General features: G+C 31.3%; 6 protein-coding genes across 6 annotated transcripts; 3 read left to right on the top strand and 3 right to left on the bottom strand.

Moving 5' to 3' along the window:
* The first annotated feature begins 174 nt into the window (after positions 1 to 174).
* LOC125066721 lies at positions 175 to 3,605 on the top strand. The gene is made up of 4 exons (XM_047674956.1): positions 175 to 716; positions 1,699 to 2,600; positions 2,789 to 2,924; positions 3,112 to 3,605. Exons 1-4 carry the CDS (start codon positions 245 to 247, stop codon positions 3,393 to 3,395), a joined length of 1,794 nt encoding a protein of 597 aa, XP_047530912.1. The 5' UTR covers positions 175 to 244; the 3' UTR covers positions 3,396 to 3,605.
* Positions 3,606 to 4,383: 778 nt separating this feature from the next.
* On the bottom strand, positions 4,384 to 9,137 carry LOC125066964 (SCY1-like protein 2). Its single transcript, XM_047675300.1, has 6 exons — positions 8,936 to 9,137; positions 8,020 to 8,855; positions 6,630 to 7,302; positions 5,933 to 6,152; positions 5,592 to 5,777; positions 4,384 to 5,468 (listed from the first exon to the last, which is right to left on the bottom strand). The coding sequence occupies exons 1-6, from the start codon at positions 9,060 to 9,062 to the stop codon at positions 4,949 to 4,951; spliced, it is 2,562 nt and encodes an 853-aa protein (XP_047531256.1). The 5' UTR covers positions 9,063 to 9,137; the 3' UTR covers positions 4,384 to 4,948.
* Positions 9,138 to 9,402: 265 nt separating this feature from the next.
* On the top strand, positions 9,403 to 10,220 carry LOC125066879 (TM2 domain-containing protein CG11103). The gene is made up of 2 exons (XM_047675185.1): positions 9,403 to 9,518; positions 9,595 to 10,220. The coding sequence occupies exon 2, from the start codon at positions 9,633 to 9,635 to the stop codon at positions 10,173 to 10,175; it is 543 nt and encodes a 180-aa protein (XP_047531141.1). The 5' UTR covers positions 9,403 to 9,518; positions 9,595 to 9,632; the 3' UTR covers positions 10,176 to 10,220.
* Positions 10,221 to 11,364: 1,144 nt separating this feature from the next.
* Positions 11,365 to 12,370, bottom strand: LOC125066792 (40S ribosomal protein S13). Its single transcript, XM_047675064.1, has 3 exons — positions 12,213 to 12,370; positions 11,922 to 12,049; positions 11,365 to 11,695 (listed from the first exon to the last, which is right to left on the bottom strand). The coding sequence occupies exons 1-3, from the start codon at positions 12,233 to 12,235 to the stop codon at positions 11,391 to 11,393; spliced, it is 456 nt and encodes a 151-aa protein (XP_047531020.1). The 5' UTR covers positions 12,236 to 12,370; the 3' UTR covers positions 11,365 to 11,390.
* A 90-nt stretch (positions 12,371 to 12,460) lies between these two features.
* LOC125066793 lies at positions 12,461 to 13,041 on the top strand. Its single transcript, XM_047675066.1, has 2 exons — positions 12,461 to 12,675; positions 12,757 to 13,041. Exons 1-2 carry the CDS (start codon positions 12,538 to 12,540, stop codon positions 12,967 to 12,969), a joined length of 351 nt encoding a protein of 116 aa, XP_047531022.1. The 5' UTR covers positions 12,461 to 12,537; the 3' UTR covers positions 12,970 to 13,041.
* A 118-nt stretch (positions 13,042 to 13,159) lies between these two features.
* Positions 13,160 to 15,206, bottom strand: LOC125066791 (trafficking protein particle complex subunit 5). Its single transcript, XM_047675063.1, has 5 exons — positions 14,882 to 15,206; positions 14,539 to 14,665; positions 14,296 to 14,379; positions 13,774 to 13,872; positions 13,160 to 13,422 (listed from the first exon to the last, which is right to left on the bottom strand). Exons 1-5 carry the CDS (start codon positions 15,031 to 15,033, stop codon positions 13,324 to 13,326), a joined length of 561 nt encoding a protein of 186 aa, XP_047531019.1. The 5' UTR covers positions 15,034 to 15,206; the 3' UTR covers positions 13,160 to 13,323.

Genomic DNA, 15,206 nt, shown 5'->3' with positions numbered 1-15,206 from the left:
TTTATGAATTACATATTATTAACAAATATAATTATTAATAAATATAATACAATAATTAATGTTATTATGAATTATCCAAACCATTTTGCAGAGACAAATAAAAGTGTGGCGGTGAATTCGAAAGAAATATTTAGAGCACTAGATTACAAGAAGTGATAATGATAAGATAACACGTCCGTATCTAGTACATAACTCATTGACCAGCTCATTTTAGACATGAAGGTATTGTTTATTTCTTAAAAATATGGAGGATCCTCAAAATGAAAACACCCAAAGGGAAAGTGGTGAAAACAGAGTGGAAGATCTGTACTTAGACAGAGTAGTAGCTTCTCAACCAGAAATCGGACCAACCCCTCCAGATGGGGGATATGGATGGCTGATTGTCTTCTCAGCGATAGTGTATCATATAACCGTGCCTACAATATTAATTTTATATGGATTGATAATTTTAAAATCGATACGAGAGGAGGATCATGAAGTAGGCGAAAAAATGAAGATATGGGACGTTGATGTAGCACTTATGCCCGTTATTATGGTGGTGATTAGGCTACTTCTAGAGTCATGGTGCAGAGCTGTTGTGAAAATTTTCAATATGCCAAGATTTACTGCATTGGCTGGCTTGTGTCTGACGGTGGCTGGCGTACTATTATCAAGTTACTCTACAAGCACATACAGTAATAACCACATTGTCAACATATTTTCGGGAATATTTGCTGGTAAGTTTCAATTGTTATAGTATTGCCTGATTTCGACGCGAGTATTATGAGGCATTGTTCTGTCTCATTGTTTATGAAGGTCACACACACGCTATGTGACGAGTATAACAATGTAATATTTTGTATGCGATTAAGCAGATATGTTAAAGTATTGTATTTAATGACCGTCACATTATATTGACTAACCGTAATTATCTTTGAAGGTATTGATTTGAGCCGTTGGCATAGTATTTGCACAAACGAATTTATTAAAGTGCTTGTTATTTTAATATTTCTGTTAAATTGTTTTCAATTCACATTTACTATTATTTGACACTAAGCTTGATTGATTTACATATTGCTTAATATAACTTTATTTAAACTTAGTTTAAACAATCCAGAAGGAATATAATGTAAAAAGTAAATACATACTTATATTTCAAAGCATTGATTTATCCGTAAATTTGAGTCACTTTTAAATAAATCACATCGCATTATATTTTTTAAGTAAATTTTTAATTAACATCACACGTTTAAATACCAGTCTGTAGACATTGTATTTATGTCTAAATGTTGAACATATTTTAATAATATATCTAAGTAAAATTTTGATTGTGTATGGACATTTCTACAGCAATTACCGTCGGTGATATGAAAATACTACATTCGCTGACTCATATTATTAATCACTAACCATAACAATAGAACACATTTTAACTTATTTTAATTCCCGGAAAACAACTTCATATTCGAAAGATTTGAGATACCGCACCGCAATAAACTATAATATATTTTATATAGTCTTGGAATAAACTCAATTTGCTGTAAAATTATTTTAATAGCTTAGTGTTTTTTTTCGCATATGAAATACCAGTTTACTCTGCAACTTCACACTGGTGAATTAATTTGCGAAATGCCATTCCCTGGTCCGAATTAATCGTATCTACAGATAATCGGTTTTGGTATTACTTTCTTTTTAATAAATTTCTAAAAACTTTTTTAGGTGCAGGATGCGCTTTAACTGGTCAACAAACAGATGTAATCATCACTCACTACTTCAGAGACAAACTTACGATTGCGCAAAGACTCGTACGCATGGCACCTTCCCTTGGCAATGTATTAACGTGCCTTCTCGTCGGTTATCTCTGCACTATTTACACAAGTGATATAGTAGTTATGATTTATGGAGCTATACTTATGCAAAACTGTCTTTTCCTTGCCGCTTACACTCGTCCTGTATATATCGAAAGAGTCATTCGAACAACTTATAACATGCTCCGAGCTGTTGAAGATGATGACGAAGTTATATTTTCAAATCAGAATCCAAATCCAAATCAAAGACCGACAGAAGCACAAGTTGCAAGCAGAAGTCCAACTACGATCGCCGAAAATGTAGTCTCGACTCAAGACGAAGAAACTGACGTTGTCGTTTTCAAATCGAGGCGAGATGCAAAAGAAATTCTCGACCCGGAGGTGCGACACAGAGAAAATAGCACACAAGCGAGATTCTCATCAGATTTCAGTGCAATGTACGATGGTCCTTCGTCGAACCGATTTTCGTCAGACTTCGGAGCTCTCGACATATCAAGTTATAGTCGAATAAGCGGTTATCAGGAATTGGAGAATATTGACAGAGATGGACAAAATCCTCAGCCTCTCTACAGGGAAACAACAGTAAATGCTCCTTCAAACAGTCTGGTGTTTACGTCAGACATAACTCCAGGAACAGCACGAAGGACAGCTTCTTTGAAAAAGAACTTTATAACGGTCGTTAATATGTTACTCGACTTGAATTTCTACTTATATACGTTATTACATTTGTGCACTACTTTTTCCATACTTATATTAGGGTTAGTGTTTCCTGCGATGATGTGGGAATTAAATACATCGATGAACATTTGGTCGGTAAGTAAAATTATTTCACTCGACCATTTAAATAGATACCCAGGCTTACCATAGTGACCATATATAATCAGAATCTCTTTATGATATTATACAACTGTTATATTGTTTTTTTTTACAACTGACCTTTCTGAACAATAATTTTATTACACATTTGTTTTCACATTTTATTAAATTTATTTGGTTTTTAGGTAGCGTCGGTGACAGCGATAGCTCATGGAGCCGCCCTCATGTTTATAATGCTGTGCATTGCATTACCGAAAAACATAAATGAAAAGGCGCGATTATGCGCTACCTTCTGCGTTTGTGGTGCTATTGGCTTTTACGGTGAGATTTTTTTAATTAGCTTCGAAAACAGACAAGTAACAGCCACTGAAAATCATAAGAATAATCCTATTTTTTTTAGTTGGCCGATATTGGCTTTAACTAGTCATTAAAAGTATTGTTATGAAAAAATCACAATTTCAACATAATGTGTTTGTACTATACAGTAATTATACTTTTCTATTAACAGGTATAACTCTTTCAATAAACAAAAGTTTCCTGACTGTTTGGTGCATGTTCGCAAGTTTTTCAACAGCAGCATCAAGCGTCCTTCAACAGCCGCTTTACAACGCGCTTAATGAGTTCGACACAACTGCGACAATGACCACAGCTAACGCCATCGTCGCCATCATTATAATGGTGTGGTCACTTGTGTATAATTACGAATACAAAACATGTTTCTTTATTGCCAGCCTCTTACAGACAGGTACGGCATGTGTTTTCTTCGCAGCCTCATTTAGAAGGAGGAGATAATATGCTAATTTTATAATTTCAATAATAAACTAAAAAAATAGGTTACATATTTTAGAAATTCAATTGACATCTAAAACAAAATTTATTTATTTATGATGACTTAAGCTTGCTCTACTTAAATTTACAAAAGTATGTTTTAAATGAAATTCTCAAACTTTGGTTAGGTTATAAAAAAGGATCAAACTATAAAAAATAAGGATTGTTTATCTTCTACCCGTACCCAACGGCAGAGATACATGGAGAGTACCTCCATGTATCTCTGCCGTTGGGTACGCATTTACTGTCAAAGTGACGTTTTTAATATAATTTCAAACAATATTTGGCGCCAATTTTAAACAATTATGCCATTCTGGCTGCGCATCATCTATCAAGAACTGCAAATTAAATACAAATTTGAAAGCTTTTATCATTAATATCGCCTGATAGGGATATTTACCACAAACTCTTCAAGCCACGCCGCTTATTTTATTCGAAAAGTGGCGCTGGGAGAGCAGACTCAACTTTACAACTCAATATCAATTTATTAATAAAATTATTTTACTGTGAAACGAATTTAATATGCACCAATAGTATAATTTCCGCATTTTATGTCATGGTACAAATGAAACAAATACACGTTTTTTTTTTTATTTATTGTATAAGAGATCATTGCTTACATTAAGTATAAGAATGAAATATGTTATAACACAGATTAGAATATAAGTAAAATTTAAGTAAATAATTACGGTTTTGTATAGCATAAGAAATAATAATGAAAATGTCAATTAAGCTATATTTACAAACTTTCTATGATGTGTAAAATAGTTTTGTTTTTAGTCATGAATTATATGTTATAGTTCGTAATTTTATTGTTGAGTAGTTATAATATATGCAATTTTATTTATATTAACATACTTAAGTTTTTATTAACATTTTGATTAAAAAAAAACGAAATAAAATGTAATTTATAATTTCAATCTATTTAATTATTCGAATAAATATTATTTTTTATAAATAATTTGTGGTATTACATGACCCTCACACAGACTTAAAATTAAACTAAACCTGTATTTGATGAATTAAACCTAATAGGAATGTTAAATAAATGTGAAGTCCATGTCCAGACTTATATGATGCTCCAAAAAAAAACCCACTATAATCTACTTTAAAAAATAACTTTAAAATTCGATTATAACGGCGTTCAGATTTATATACATATTAAGAACTCAAATAATTTATCCAAGCTTCGTGATGTATCAAAAATAAATAAAAATTAAATGCCAATTTACATACTGAGATTAAACAAAAAGTTCAAATATTTACATATTCAGATTTGATTGATTCTTGATTTCGAATGAACTATGTACTGTGTAATATACAAAGTTGTTAAACTTGGTGTAGAAATTGTTTTGACAATTATTTTTTATTTCATATGGCCTATTAGAAGTTATTTTTTTACATTAACTCCTGTCTGAATTTTATACTCTTAACTGTGTAATTATTATTAGCGCCGTATGAGTATAGACTAACGATAATAATTGTAGTCGTAATAAAATAAATCTATTTTATTCAATTTAACTTAACAAATCCATCATTTCACTAGTGTTCAACTTTTTAACGGGGTTATTATTGTTCGTACTATTTTGATTCTGGTTAGGTAAAAGAGATTCGAAGGCTGACCAGTCTTGTTTCATACTGTTCTGGTTATTTTGATTATTTGCCCATTTATTATTAAAGTTACCGCTTGGATTTGAAAAATTCCCCATCGGCTGAGTCCATCCTGTACTTGGGGGTAAAGCGAGTTGATTATCAAAGGGGATGCTGCTATTTTGATAACCAAGATTAGCTGAGGTATTGCCAACATTGAGATTATAGTTTGGTACAGTTTGTGTAACTATTGGTGTTGGTTGGCTTATGCTGGATGCTGGTTGAAGAGGCCTAGTTGTCAATTGGTTTAGATTGGACTGGAGCAATGAACTGGTTAGGTCCACTGGTTTGGAAAGTTGTGGAGGAGGAACGATTACAGGAGCAGGAATTACGTGCGGAGGATGCTGTCGGGAAAACTTTCGGGCACTTTCTTGTTGCTGTGCTATTCTGAAAACGAAAATACTATTTTTTAAAACAAAATAAACAATTACTCGTACTTAAATTTACTACTCATCACTAGATGGCATCGCTGGGTTTTGCAAGAAAACTATATCTGTTTATTTTTCTTACCTCTGTTTGTCTTCAATACTAAGAGACCCACTTTCATTAACATTTAGAGCAGCTGGTTCATTCTTTTCTTGTTTGTTATTAAATGAAAAGGGATCAATGCCGAGCCCTGAGAACATTTTATCTATGTCTGTTTGAGGAGCTGCTGGTACAAGATTCTCTGATGATGTCAAAGCCTGTTCCATTACCCTGAAATTTCATAAGATTCGTATAATTATCGTATGTATTGTAATGTGAAGTTACGTACGCAGACATCTCAGTTCCGATGGCGCAGTAGCATTGTTTAAATTCTCGATCTTTTCTGATTTGAAATGGGTTAATAGTTACGAGTTAAAAATACTCACTTTGACTCATTCTGTATGGAGTTTAGTTGTTCCAACTTAGTCCTATGCTCAGCCTCCACCTTAGAGATCATTTGCTTCACGAGTGAAATGAGAGCATTAAACTGGTTCAATGTTAACCCATTTTCAACACATAATGGTATTAGGAATGGTAAAACTTTCGTTGCCATAACCTCTTTCGTTATTCCGAGTTTTTTATGACTCAGAGTTAACTTGTAAATACCTGTAAAAATATTAATTGTAAATCAATAATAAGTTAATGTTAAAAGAACAGAATGAGTTTGGGCTTAATTTGCATTTTTATTTGAATAAAAACATTGTGAGAAAACCTGCATGTCTCAGGTGGATGTCCCACGTGTGAGTCCACCTAACTGCATTGGAGAAGGGTGATGTGAAGGTTGTCAAACCTTCTCCTTTAAAGGAAAGAGGCTACCCAGCAATGGAACATTTATTTATGGTTTGATATATTTATTATATTATATAAGTTTTACAGTAAACTAGAATTTTAAAGATTGATTTTTTTAAATTAGACTTGGTAGCTATTCATTTAATACAACTGAAATCCCACTTAGGTCCAGTTGTTGATAAAATTAAGGATAATTAATTAAAATTGACAAACTGTAATAGCAAAGTTTATATGATTAATTTAGATTAAAAAGTAAAGTATTCCTGTAACATGTTTAAATAGATACAAACATACCCAAAATTCCCATTAGCACAGCCGGTTCTCTAGACGGTATCTGTGGTAGGAACGGAATAATTTCGTCCAACACAAGCCATTTGTCCAAATGCTCCAACAATTTACCAAGACATAAAAGACAGTTTACACGAACCGAAATATAGTTCGTACTTATACACAGCTTTTTTATACGCGGTAATAGAGCATTCTTCATTGCGGGATAATCAATCAGTGAAGCGAATGTTGGCAACACCGACAGGCAAAGCTCTTGGATTTGTTGAGCGTCTGATTCCAACGCACGATACAACATTGGTAGAATATCACTCTTTACTTCGTCTCCTGGAGTCAATTTCAATAGCAGTTCCATTTTTTGCATAAATATCAGTAATATTTGTATTGGGTCTTGTATAAGCATCACTGGTTTTAGAACTGGCAGGATATATTTTATGTATTCATCTTTCGTTGAGTTTTCGGCTATGAGTAGAACATTTGGAAGTACGAAGGGAACCATCGGCGGGTTGACGAATTCTTTCGTGAGACATGGCAAAATTCTATATATGCAAATGCGATGTGGCATTTTTTGTATAATTTGCGGTAAGCCTTTGTAAAATTGAGATTTTTGCAAATTGTCCCATTGAAATAATGAGTCTAAATAATTTAATGTTTTAACACCAACATCTTCAAAATATGGAATCTGAAAACAGAAAAGGCAGTTGCAGTAAAACTTGGACATGGTTATAAAAATGAGTTTTCGTAAAAAAAATGTCTCCTTAATATTGTATTCGGATCAAAAGTTAAAATTAGTGACCATGTAATACTCATGCATTTTTCGCCAATTTTCATGAGAATTTTAGCAATATTTACATTTAATACTAGTGTTTTCCTTGTTGATGAACAATCATATATTTTAGCTAGCACACCCAAATAACCAAATGACTGTGTCTTAGCAACCATGCTACCATTGTTTGGTGAGGTAATATTAATTGACTTATATATTCAAATTTCATATCCAATAATAAAATATTTTGAATGAGTTATATTACATAGTAGTTCATTAAAACAGACTATTTTAATTATTGAATTTTGTTTATTTTAGTTTTATCCCGTATATTTAATGTTATATAAAATTCAGATCTATTAAATTGTTATTGTTATTTTATAATATTAACAATACAAGTGATTTCAAAATTTTTAAAAATATAACTCAAAATATTTCACCGAAGGTAAGATAAATTACCAAGCTCTATTAAAAACTACAATCTTCATAATATCTTGTTTTACAATGAATAATTATCATTAGAATATTTTAATGAATATTTTCAAGATATCTATTTAGAATGTTATGATTTATTAATAACTATAAATACTTGAGTTTCTTTTTGATAAACTGAACAAGAATATGAATACTTACTTTTAAGAATTGATGCGGATCCGGTCTGAGTTCTGGAGTGGCATTTAACATAAGTTTAACAAATTCTCTCAAACCCTCATTTACACAGAATAATCTAGAAGGTGGCAAGTTTTTGATCTCATTTACAAATCTTTTAAACTTCCCATAATCATTGCCAATGTTGCCTAATGTTTGATGACCTGTGCTATGTATGGCATAGATGAACATACCTAATGAGTAAATGTCACTTGCCGGGGAATGTGAGGCAGATAAAATATACTCCGGTGCCAAATAGTCTAAGGCAGGCTGAGTCAAGGGTGGCATAGCCTGACAATATTCAGTAAAAGGCCAAAATGGTGCAGAACCAGTCATACTTTGATTAGCAATACAAAAATCAAAACCAAATATTTTCCAAGCGCCCTGTTGGTTGACAATAATAGATTCTGGACAGATATTGTGATGGAGTAATTTGACATCATTATGTAAAAATGCTAGGCCTTCAGCTATTTGCATCAAGCCATATTTTATTTCGACCTCATAAAGTTTATAGTTAACTACATTGTTTGGTACAGGTTGGGGCATATTCTCCGTATTTCCAAGTATATTAGCTAAGCTCGCAAAAACCGGTTCAGTTGCAAAAGCCAGACTTTCTCTGCTCTCTTCTAAGCTGTGCTGGACTGTTAGTATTTGAGGGTGCCTCAACTTCGTTAGTTGCACAATACCACGTTTTAAAATGTCTATCATTATGTCTCTGTCTGTTTTCGACCATCTTTCCAATTGTTTTTTCTCAAAAACAAATATTGATGCTTCTTGCTTTGTTGATTTTTTGTAACCTTTGTAAACTTTCCATAATAATCCTACAAAAGACATAATTGGTGTATAATAATAATAATATTTTCGCTTTAATAAAGAATGTACATTATATAGGTATATTTACCAGGCCCAGCGCTAGCTATGTATTGAGTCGCTTCGAATTCTCGGGTGACTGGATTTCCTGGTAAAACTCCTGATAACTGTGACACTGTATTACTGACGGACGAATAGAATTTGTTAAATACTTCCATTTTAGTTTAGCTTAACGCGTAGGTATTGCGAAAAGTAGAAACATTACAAAAAAGATAAAATGTAGCATTAGCCAAAAAGATTATGAACAAGTGACAAAAACTGTCAGTGTCAATACTAAATACGACATCTGAAACAATCCAGATTACTGAAAGTTGAAGTAGAAAAATATTTATTTGGGTGAAACTACTTTTTAATTGAGTTACAATTGCAGCATCCTAAATAATTGACAATTCAACATTTTATATAAATATTTTTTATATACTTGAAAGATAATTCAGACAGTAAACTAACGATATTGATATCCATTATTTAAAAAATTCGCACTTCATTTTTGACAATGACAAATTGAAATTATTGGGTGAAAAGTGAAAACTAAAACTTGAAAAATAATAATAATATTGACAGACAGACACTACATATTTATTACTTCGAATTTATTATATACCACAAGTAAAGTAAGAAGTTTTAAATAAATAAAAAAGGAGTAAAGGAGATACTAACATATTTTCGTTACATAAAATGTGTTTTCAGAACTTCAAATGAAAACAATGTTATGTTAAAACAATAATATGGATTTGCAATGGATATCTATAACAATCGTTCTTACATTAGCAAAATTATCCACGTCGGAAAGTGACCCGTACTACAAGGAACCATATCGTCCATTAGGACCTCTTGTAAAATGCAGCTTCCTTCCCATGGAATTCCTGGAATGCGACGAACCAGTTGACCACAAGGGTAACGAAACAGCCAAAAAAGCTGTTAAGCATGGTTGCGTTAAATTCGGTGGTGTACGTTACGAAGATGTAGAAAAGACAAAGGTGCAGTGTAAAGCACTAGATGGCATCGAATGCTATGGAAATCGTAGCTTCCTAAGAGATGGATTTCCTTGTGTACGATATTCTGGACATTATTTCACTACAACTCTTATTTACAGTATTTTGTTAGGTTTCCTAGGTATGGACCGTTTTTGTCTTGGACAAACGGGCACGGCAGTGGGGAAACTTCTTACCCTTGGTGGACTAGGAATTTGGTGGATTGTAGATGTAGTTTTATTAATTACAAATAATTTGCATCCAGAGGATGGAAGTAATTGGAATCCATATGTGTAACTTAATGTAAAGATAATTATAATGTAAATAAAATATTTAACAATTTTTTTCATTTTCATTCAACTTGAAAAAAAAAACATAAGCTTTACTCTGTATTTCAGGCTTTTCATTTTAAATGTTATGTTTTTATATTTAAAATGGGAATATAAATTATACAGTTGCTTCATAGCTGTTGATCCATCTACAGATGACAATAACTAGACATTTCTTTAGTATTTTCTGTGTAAACATTTTATAGATATTCATTTTAAATACTAATATAAATGCAAAATATGTACTCTGTACTTTTATTACACTTTCATCACCAAACTACTGAACAGAATTTCATAAAATTTAGCTTAGAGAATCGAACCTCAAGGAACAACAGATGCTACATTTCTATACCTAACACCTCATGACCAATCCCTAAAATGCAAGCAAAATGCAGGTGATAAAATGTTTTAGTATATTTCAATTTTCAAATTTATATAAGCTTTAATTGAGTTGAAACATTAATTTACATTATATTTGGCCTTCTTATTTTAGTCATGGCTTTTTTTATTTGATAAGGAGTCGTTTAAAATTTGTGAAAACTTTTAATTATAAATTGAGTAGTATTATGTAGTTTAATAACTAATATATTAACTTAGCAGAACAAAGATCCTATGTAAGTGAATTGAAGTCTGGTCTTCTCAGACTGAGAAATAATATGAATATGAAACCAAACTTAAACTGCTGTTTAATATTAGCAGTAATAAGTTATTGACTTAAAAAAAATAGTTTTTGAACTAAAATTACTGTAAGATTGTCAGCAACAAGTGTATGCTTAATATGAGCTCAATTAGGCTGAATCTGTTACATTCAGTTGTATAACTTTATTCAAGCATTGAAATGGAAAAAAATAAAAAAGTTAGTAGAAAAATTACAATATTTACTGTATATACAGTTTATAATACCTAACAAACATTAAAAATAGTGAGTTGATAAAATTTTGATAAAAACAAGAGATTTTAAAATAAATGCTTTAGTAATTGACAAATTCTACTTCTTTTCATCATCAGTTGGTAAATAACTTTAATAAAGCATAAATTATTCATAATTTTAGAAAATAAGAATTTATAAAACACAATTTTAATTGAAATGGGAACCCAATTACTTTATCATAGCAAAAAATTGATTAAAATCTTTGACATCAAAATAAAACAAAATCTGGAAATTTACATAGTTTATTTAAACTTAAGCCACTAAAGCGGAGGCAGTGCTCGACTCATATTTCCAGTTGGGAGGGAGCACGCTCTTTGTCTTATAGTAGCGGGCCAGTCTGTGGATTCTGGACTCAACAAGAATGAGCCTGAATTTGCTGTCCTTGTCCTTCCTGTTACGTTCCAAGTGCTTCCTCATGGCAACAGCTTTCTTGATCAGGTAGTATAAATCTTCTGGTAGATCTGGAGCAAGACCCATAGCCTTCATGATACGCAGGATCTTTTTGCCTGTGACAAATCTGACCTGCGCAACTCCATGGGAATCCCTAAGCATAACACCTGAAATTAAATGTTAAAATGAAATTATTCATATATTTTTTTAAGTCAATCAATTTCAAGAGCGTGTATGATGGTTAGACATCTTAGAAGGCTGTAATATTCCGTTTTTTATCACCACGCATTTTGAGAATACCAACATAAAAGTTTGTTAAATACTCAATTAATAAATAATTATAGGTAAATATATAAAAAGTCGTCGACGATTATATGTTTACGTGATACATACCGATTTGGGAAGGAGTGAGGCCTTTTTTGCCAAGTTTGAAAATTTGTTCCTTGACATCATCAGCGGTCAGTTTTAACCAAGTGGGTACACTGCGGCGATAAGGCAACGCCGACTGTGAGATACCTTTACTGAAACACGAAATAAGACACTGTTATAGAACGCCATGCGGTACACGCGAACATCACCGTATAGGTTAGACTGTCACTTGTGAGACCATATCTCGAGTTTACGGCAAACCACATATAAATTTAATGAAATAAGCTTTGCGCAATATAAATAATGAGAAATTACCCAGGTGCGTGCATACGACCCATGGTTGCGGGTTTTTACAAAAATCGCCGACCTGACAACGACAACAAGAGAAATCGAAAAGATGGTGTCCGGAAGACAGTATATTATTCAGTTGTCTATGTTATCGTTCATTCATTCACTGAACTGGGATTGCCATATACATTTTCACATTCGTCTATACTTTATAGTTGTATAATGTTCTCGTTCATTTAGTGAGTTTTAATACTATTCTGTATCAAATTGTCAAAATCAATTGATAATTGACATTGACGTTCAATAACCTGCAAACATTCGATGGTCCATAATTTAAAAAAAGTGTTCAAAAATGGCTGAAAAATATGGATTATCCGAATCTGAATATCAACTCATATTAAAGCAAGCCGCTAGGCGTGCCGAGATGAGGAAGGAATTCCTAAAACAAAGAACTAACCCATGGAAAAACGCAGCTGAAGCTGGATACGTTGTAAGTTTTCATTACGTAATTTTATCTCCAAATTAAAAAGTATTGTTATTATACATTAATATTTATCATATTTGGTTTTAGTTCGATGAAGCTCACCAGAGATTCGTGTCTATGAAAGCTACTCAGGTCGACTTCTTTCAACCAAATAGGAGGACAGCTTTGTTTGGTATTTGCAGCATCATAATTCCCATGTTTACATACGGATATTTAATTTATAATGAACGTAACGGCCGTGAAGAAAAGGTCAGATCAGGAGAACTTCGCTACAAGGATAGATTGTTCAAACTCTCTTAGATGTGTGCAATAAAAACATTCAATGCTTAGAAATATAGCTTATAATCAATAAAGATTTAAAATTTATTTATAGTCCAGGCTATTTCTTTTAATATTTTTCATGTCAAAATTGGTATTACCCATGTTCTTAAGTTGCTTATTTAATAGTAACAATAATATTATAGGACAGGTAAATAAAAATGATAATATCCATAGAATAAATTTTATTATTTAAACAAATAACTGTTTAAAGATGTCATTAAATTGTTTTAATGACACAAACACATACATTGGTTTTAAAAACGAACAGTAAGCGGAGTGTACATTTATTTATATATAGATTAGTGAGTACATTTTAAAGAAACTAAATCAATTTTAACGGTCATCTAAACATTTGTCTCTGGTTATGACAAAATCTTCAAATTTTACCATGTACGTAGTGCCCTTGTGCCAATGTGCTGTTACTTTAGCCGGCTGTAAAAATAAATAAACAATAACATAAATGTTTACTTTTTAATGGTTTCCATCATTCACTACTGCAAGACACTGAAGACTATCTGAGAAATTAAAGTTTAGTCTAAGATCCTAGTAAGTATGAATCATTGTTAACTTTACATTTTCTTCAATGATTAGGAACTCCTTTGCTTGTCATTTAAATCATATAACTATTGTCAAAAGTAACACAGTTAAAAAAAAGATAAGATTATGGATTAATTGATTTGAGGATTTATGATAAACATTTGTTTATTTAAAATAAGTAATAATTAAAAGAAACTTGTCAGAATTATAGAATATTAATTATGAATCTTATAAGAGTCAACATACAAATCCTCCATTAGTAAGAACAGCTTCTATGATGCCAGCGTTAAATGAAGCACAGTTTAGAGTCCCCTTATCTTTGGGTACACTTATAAACTTATTGATCTGAAAAAAATACCACAATAATTATACAACAAGCATCATAAATAAATTACCAATTACAAAACGCACAAGTAATATTAATAATTTATCAAATACAATAAGATAATGAACAATTATGAATTAAAATTGAGAATATATATTTAATGTTACAATAAACATTTTAAATAACTCGAGCAATAAGTGTTGAATTTATTTAAAAAACCTTGTATAGCTGCACTATACACATACATATGCTTACTACCACCAGTAATGAGACATTCAAAAAGAGAAAAGGCTTTGTAAATACTTTAAAATTGCTACAAAACATTAACATGTACATAAATGTATATTTGGCTTAAAATGCTGGTATGTTATGATAGTCAATGTGATTAAACATTAAATTTTTGACAATTATATAATCTAAAATAAAGGATTCATTATACTTACTAATGCATCTTTCTCAATTATATAATATGTCCGTTCGTCATCGTTAGCATGTTCTAATTTATCAGCTTCCTTTCCAAATAAAACCTTAAATATGATACAAAATTATTTTTATTTGATATCATTTTATAAAATATATTTACTATCATTTTACCCTCCTTTTTAACCATTATTTTTTTATGTATATTATGAATTTGGACTTTAAATTTGAGTATCTCATTTGTATATTGTTACTAGTTCAATTACCTTCCACAGTGTCGATTTTACAAAGAGTAGCATATTTAACAGTTTTATTTCACGCTTACTGTTCCTTTCTCTAACAAAGTAAAGATCAAGTAGTCTTGTTCCAACATCATATCCCATTTCTGATAGCCTTAAAGTAAAAGAAATTTGAAATAAATTGCTTTCTTTGTATTGAATCATATATATCACTCTTCACTTCCTTCCCCAGATAGGATTTTTTATTATTGGTTGTTTCATTAATTATTTAAAGAAATTACAATTACAGTACAATAATATAGAAAAAAAAAACTTATAAATTGCAATTGTGGATGTCTGTCTTAAATGCAATTATTCAATAATAACTCACTTAGTTTGAAGTTCGTGAATAGAATGTGATCTGTTTTGGCAAAACTGTACAATTTCTGAAAATAATAAAGCATAAAGGGCTAGGGAAACCTCCCCTTTTCCTTTGCTTAAAGGTTTGTCCAGAATCGATGTTTTAGAACGACTGGATGACATGATGATTCCTTTTCGATAAACTTTAGATTAACGTTTTATGAATTCTTAAGAGAGTTTTATAAATTATTTTTTAAATATTCAATATGAAAGTGCATAGAAGAAGCATAGGAAATAAAACTGCAAGTGCAAACTTTTTTTGTAAGATCATTAATTGTCACTTGTCAGAACTCGGA

Source organism: Vanessa atalanta, chromosome 10 (genome assembly GCF_905147765.1).
Source record: "Vanessa atalanta chromosome 10, ilVanAtal1.2, whole genome shotgun sequence".
In the NCBI taxonomy this organism is placed as follows: domain Eukaryota; kingdom Metazoa; phylum Arthropoda; class Insecta; order Lepidoptera; family Nymphalidae; genus Vanessa; species Vanessa atalanta.
This window is presented reverse-complemented; position numbering and strand designations above follow the sequence as displayed.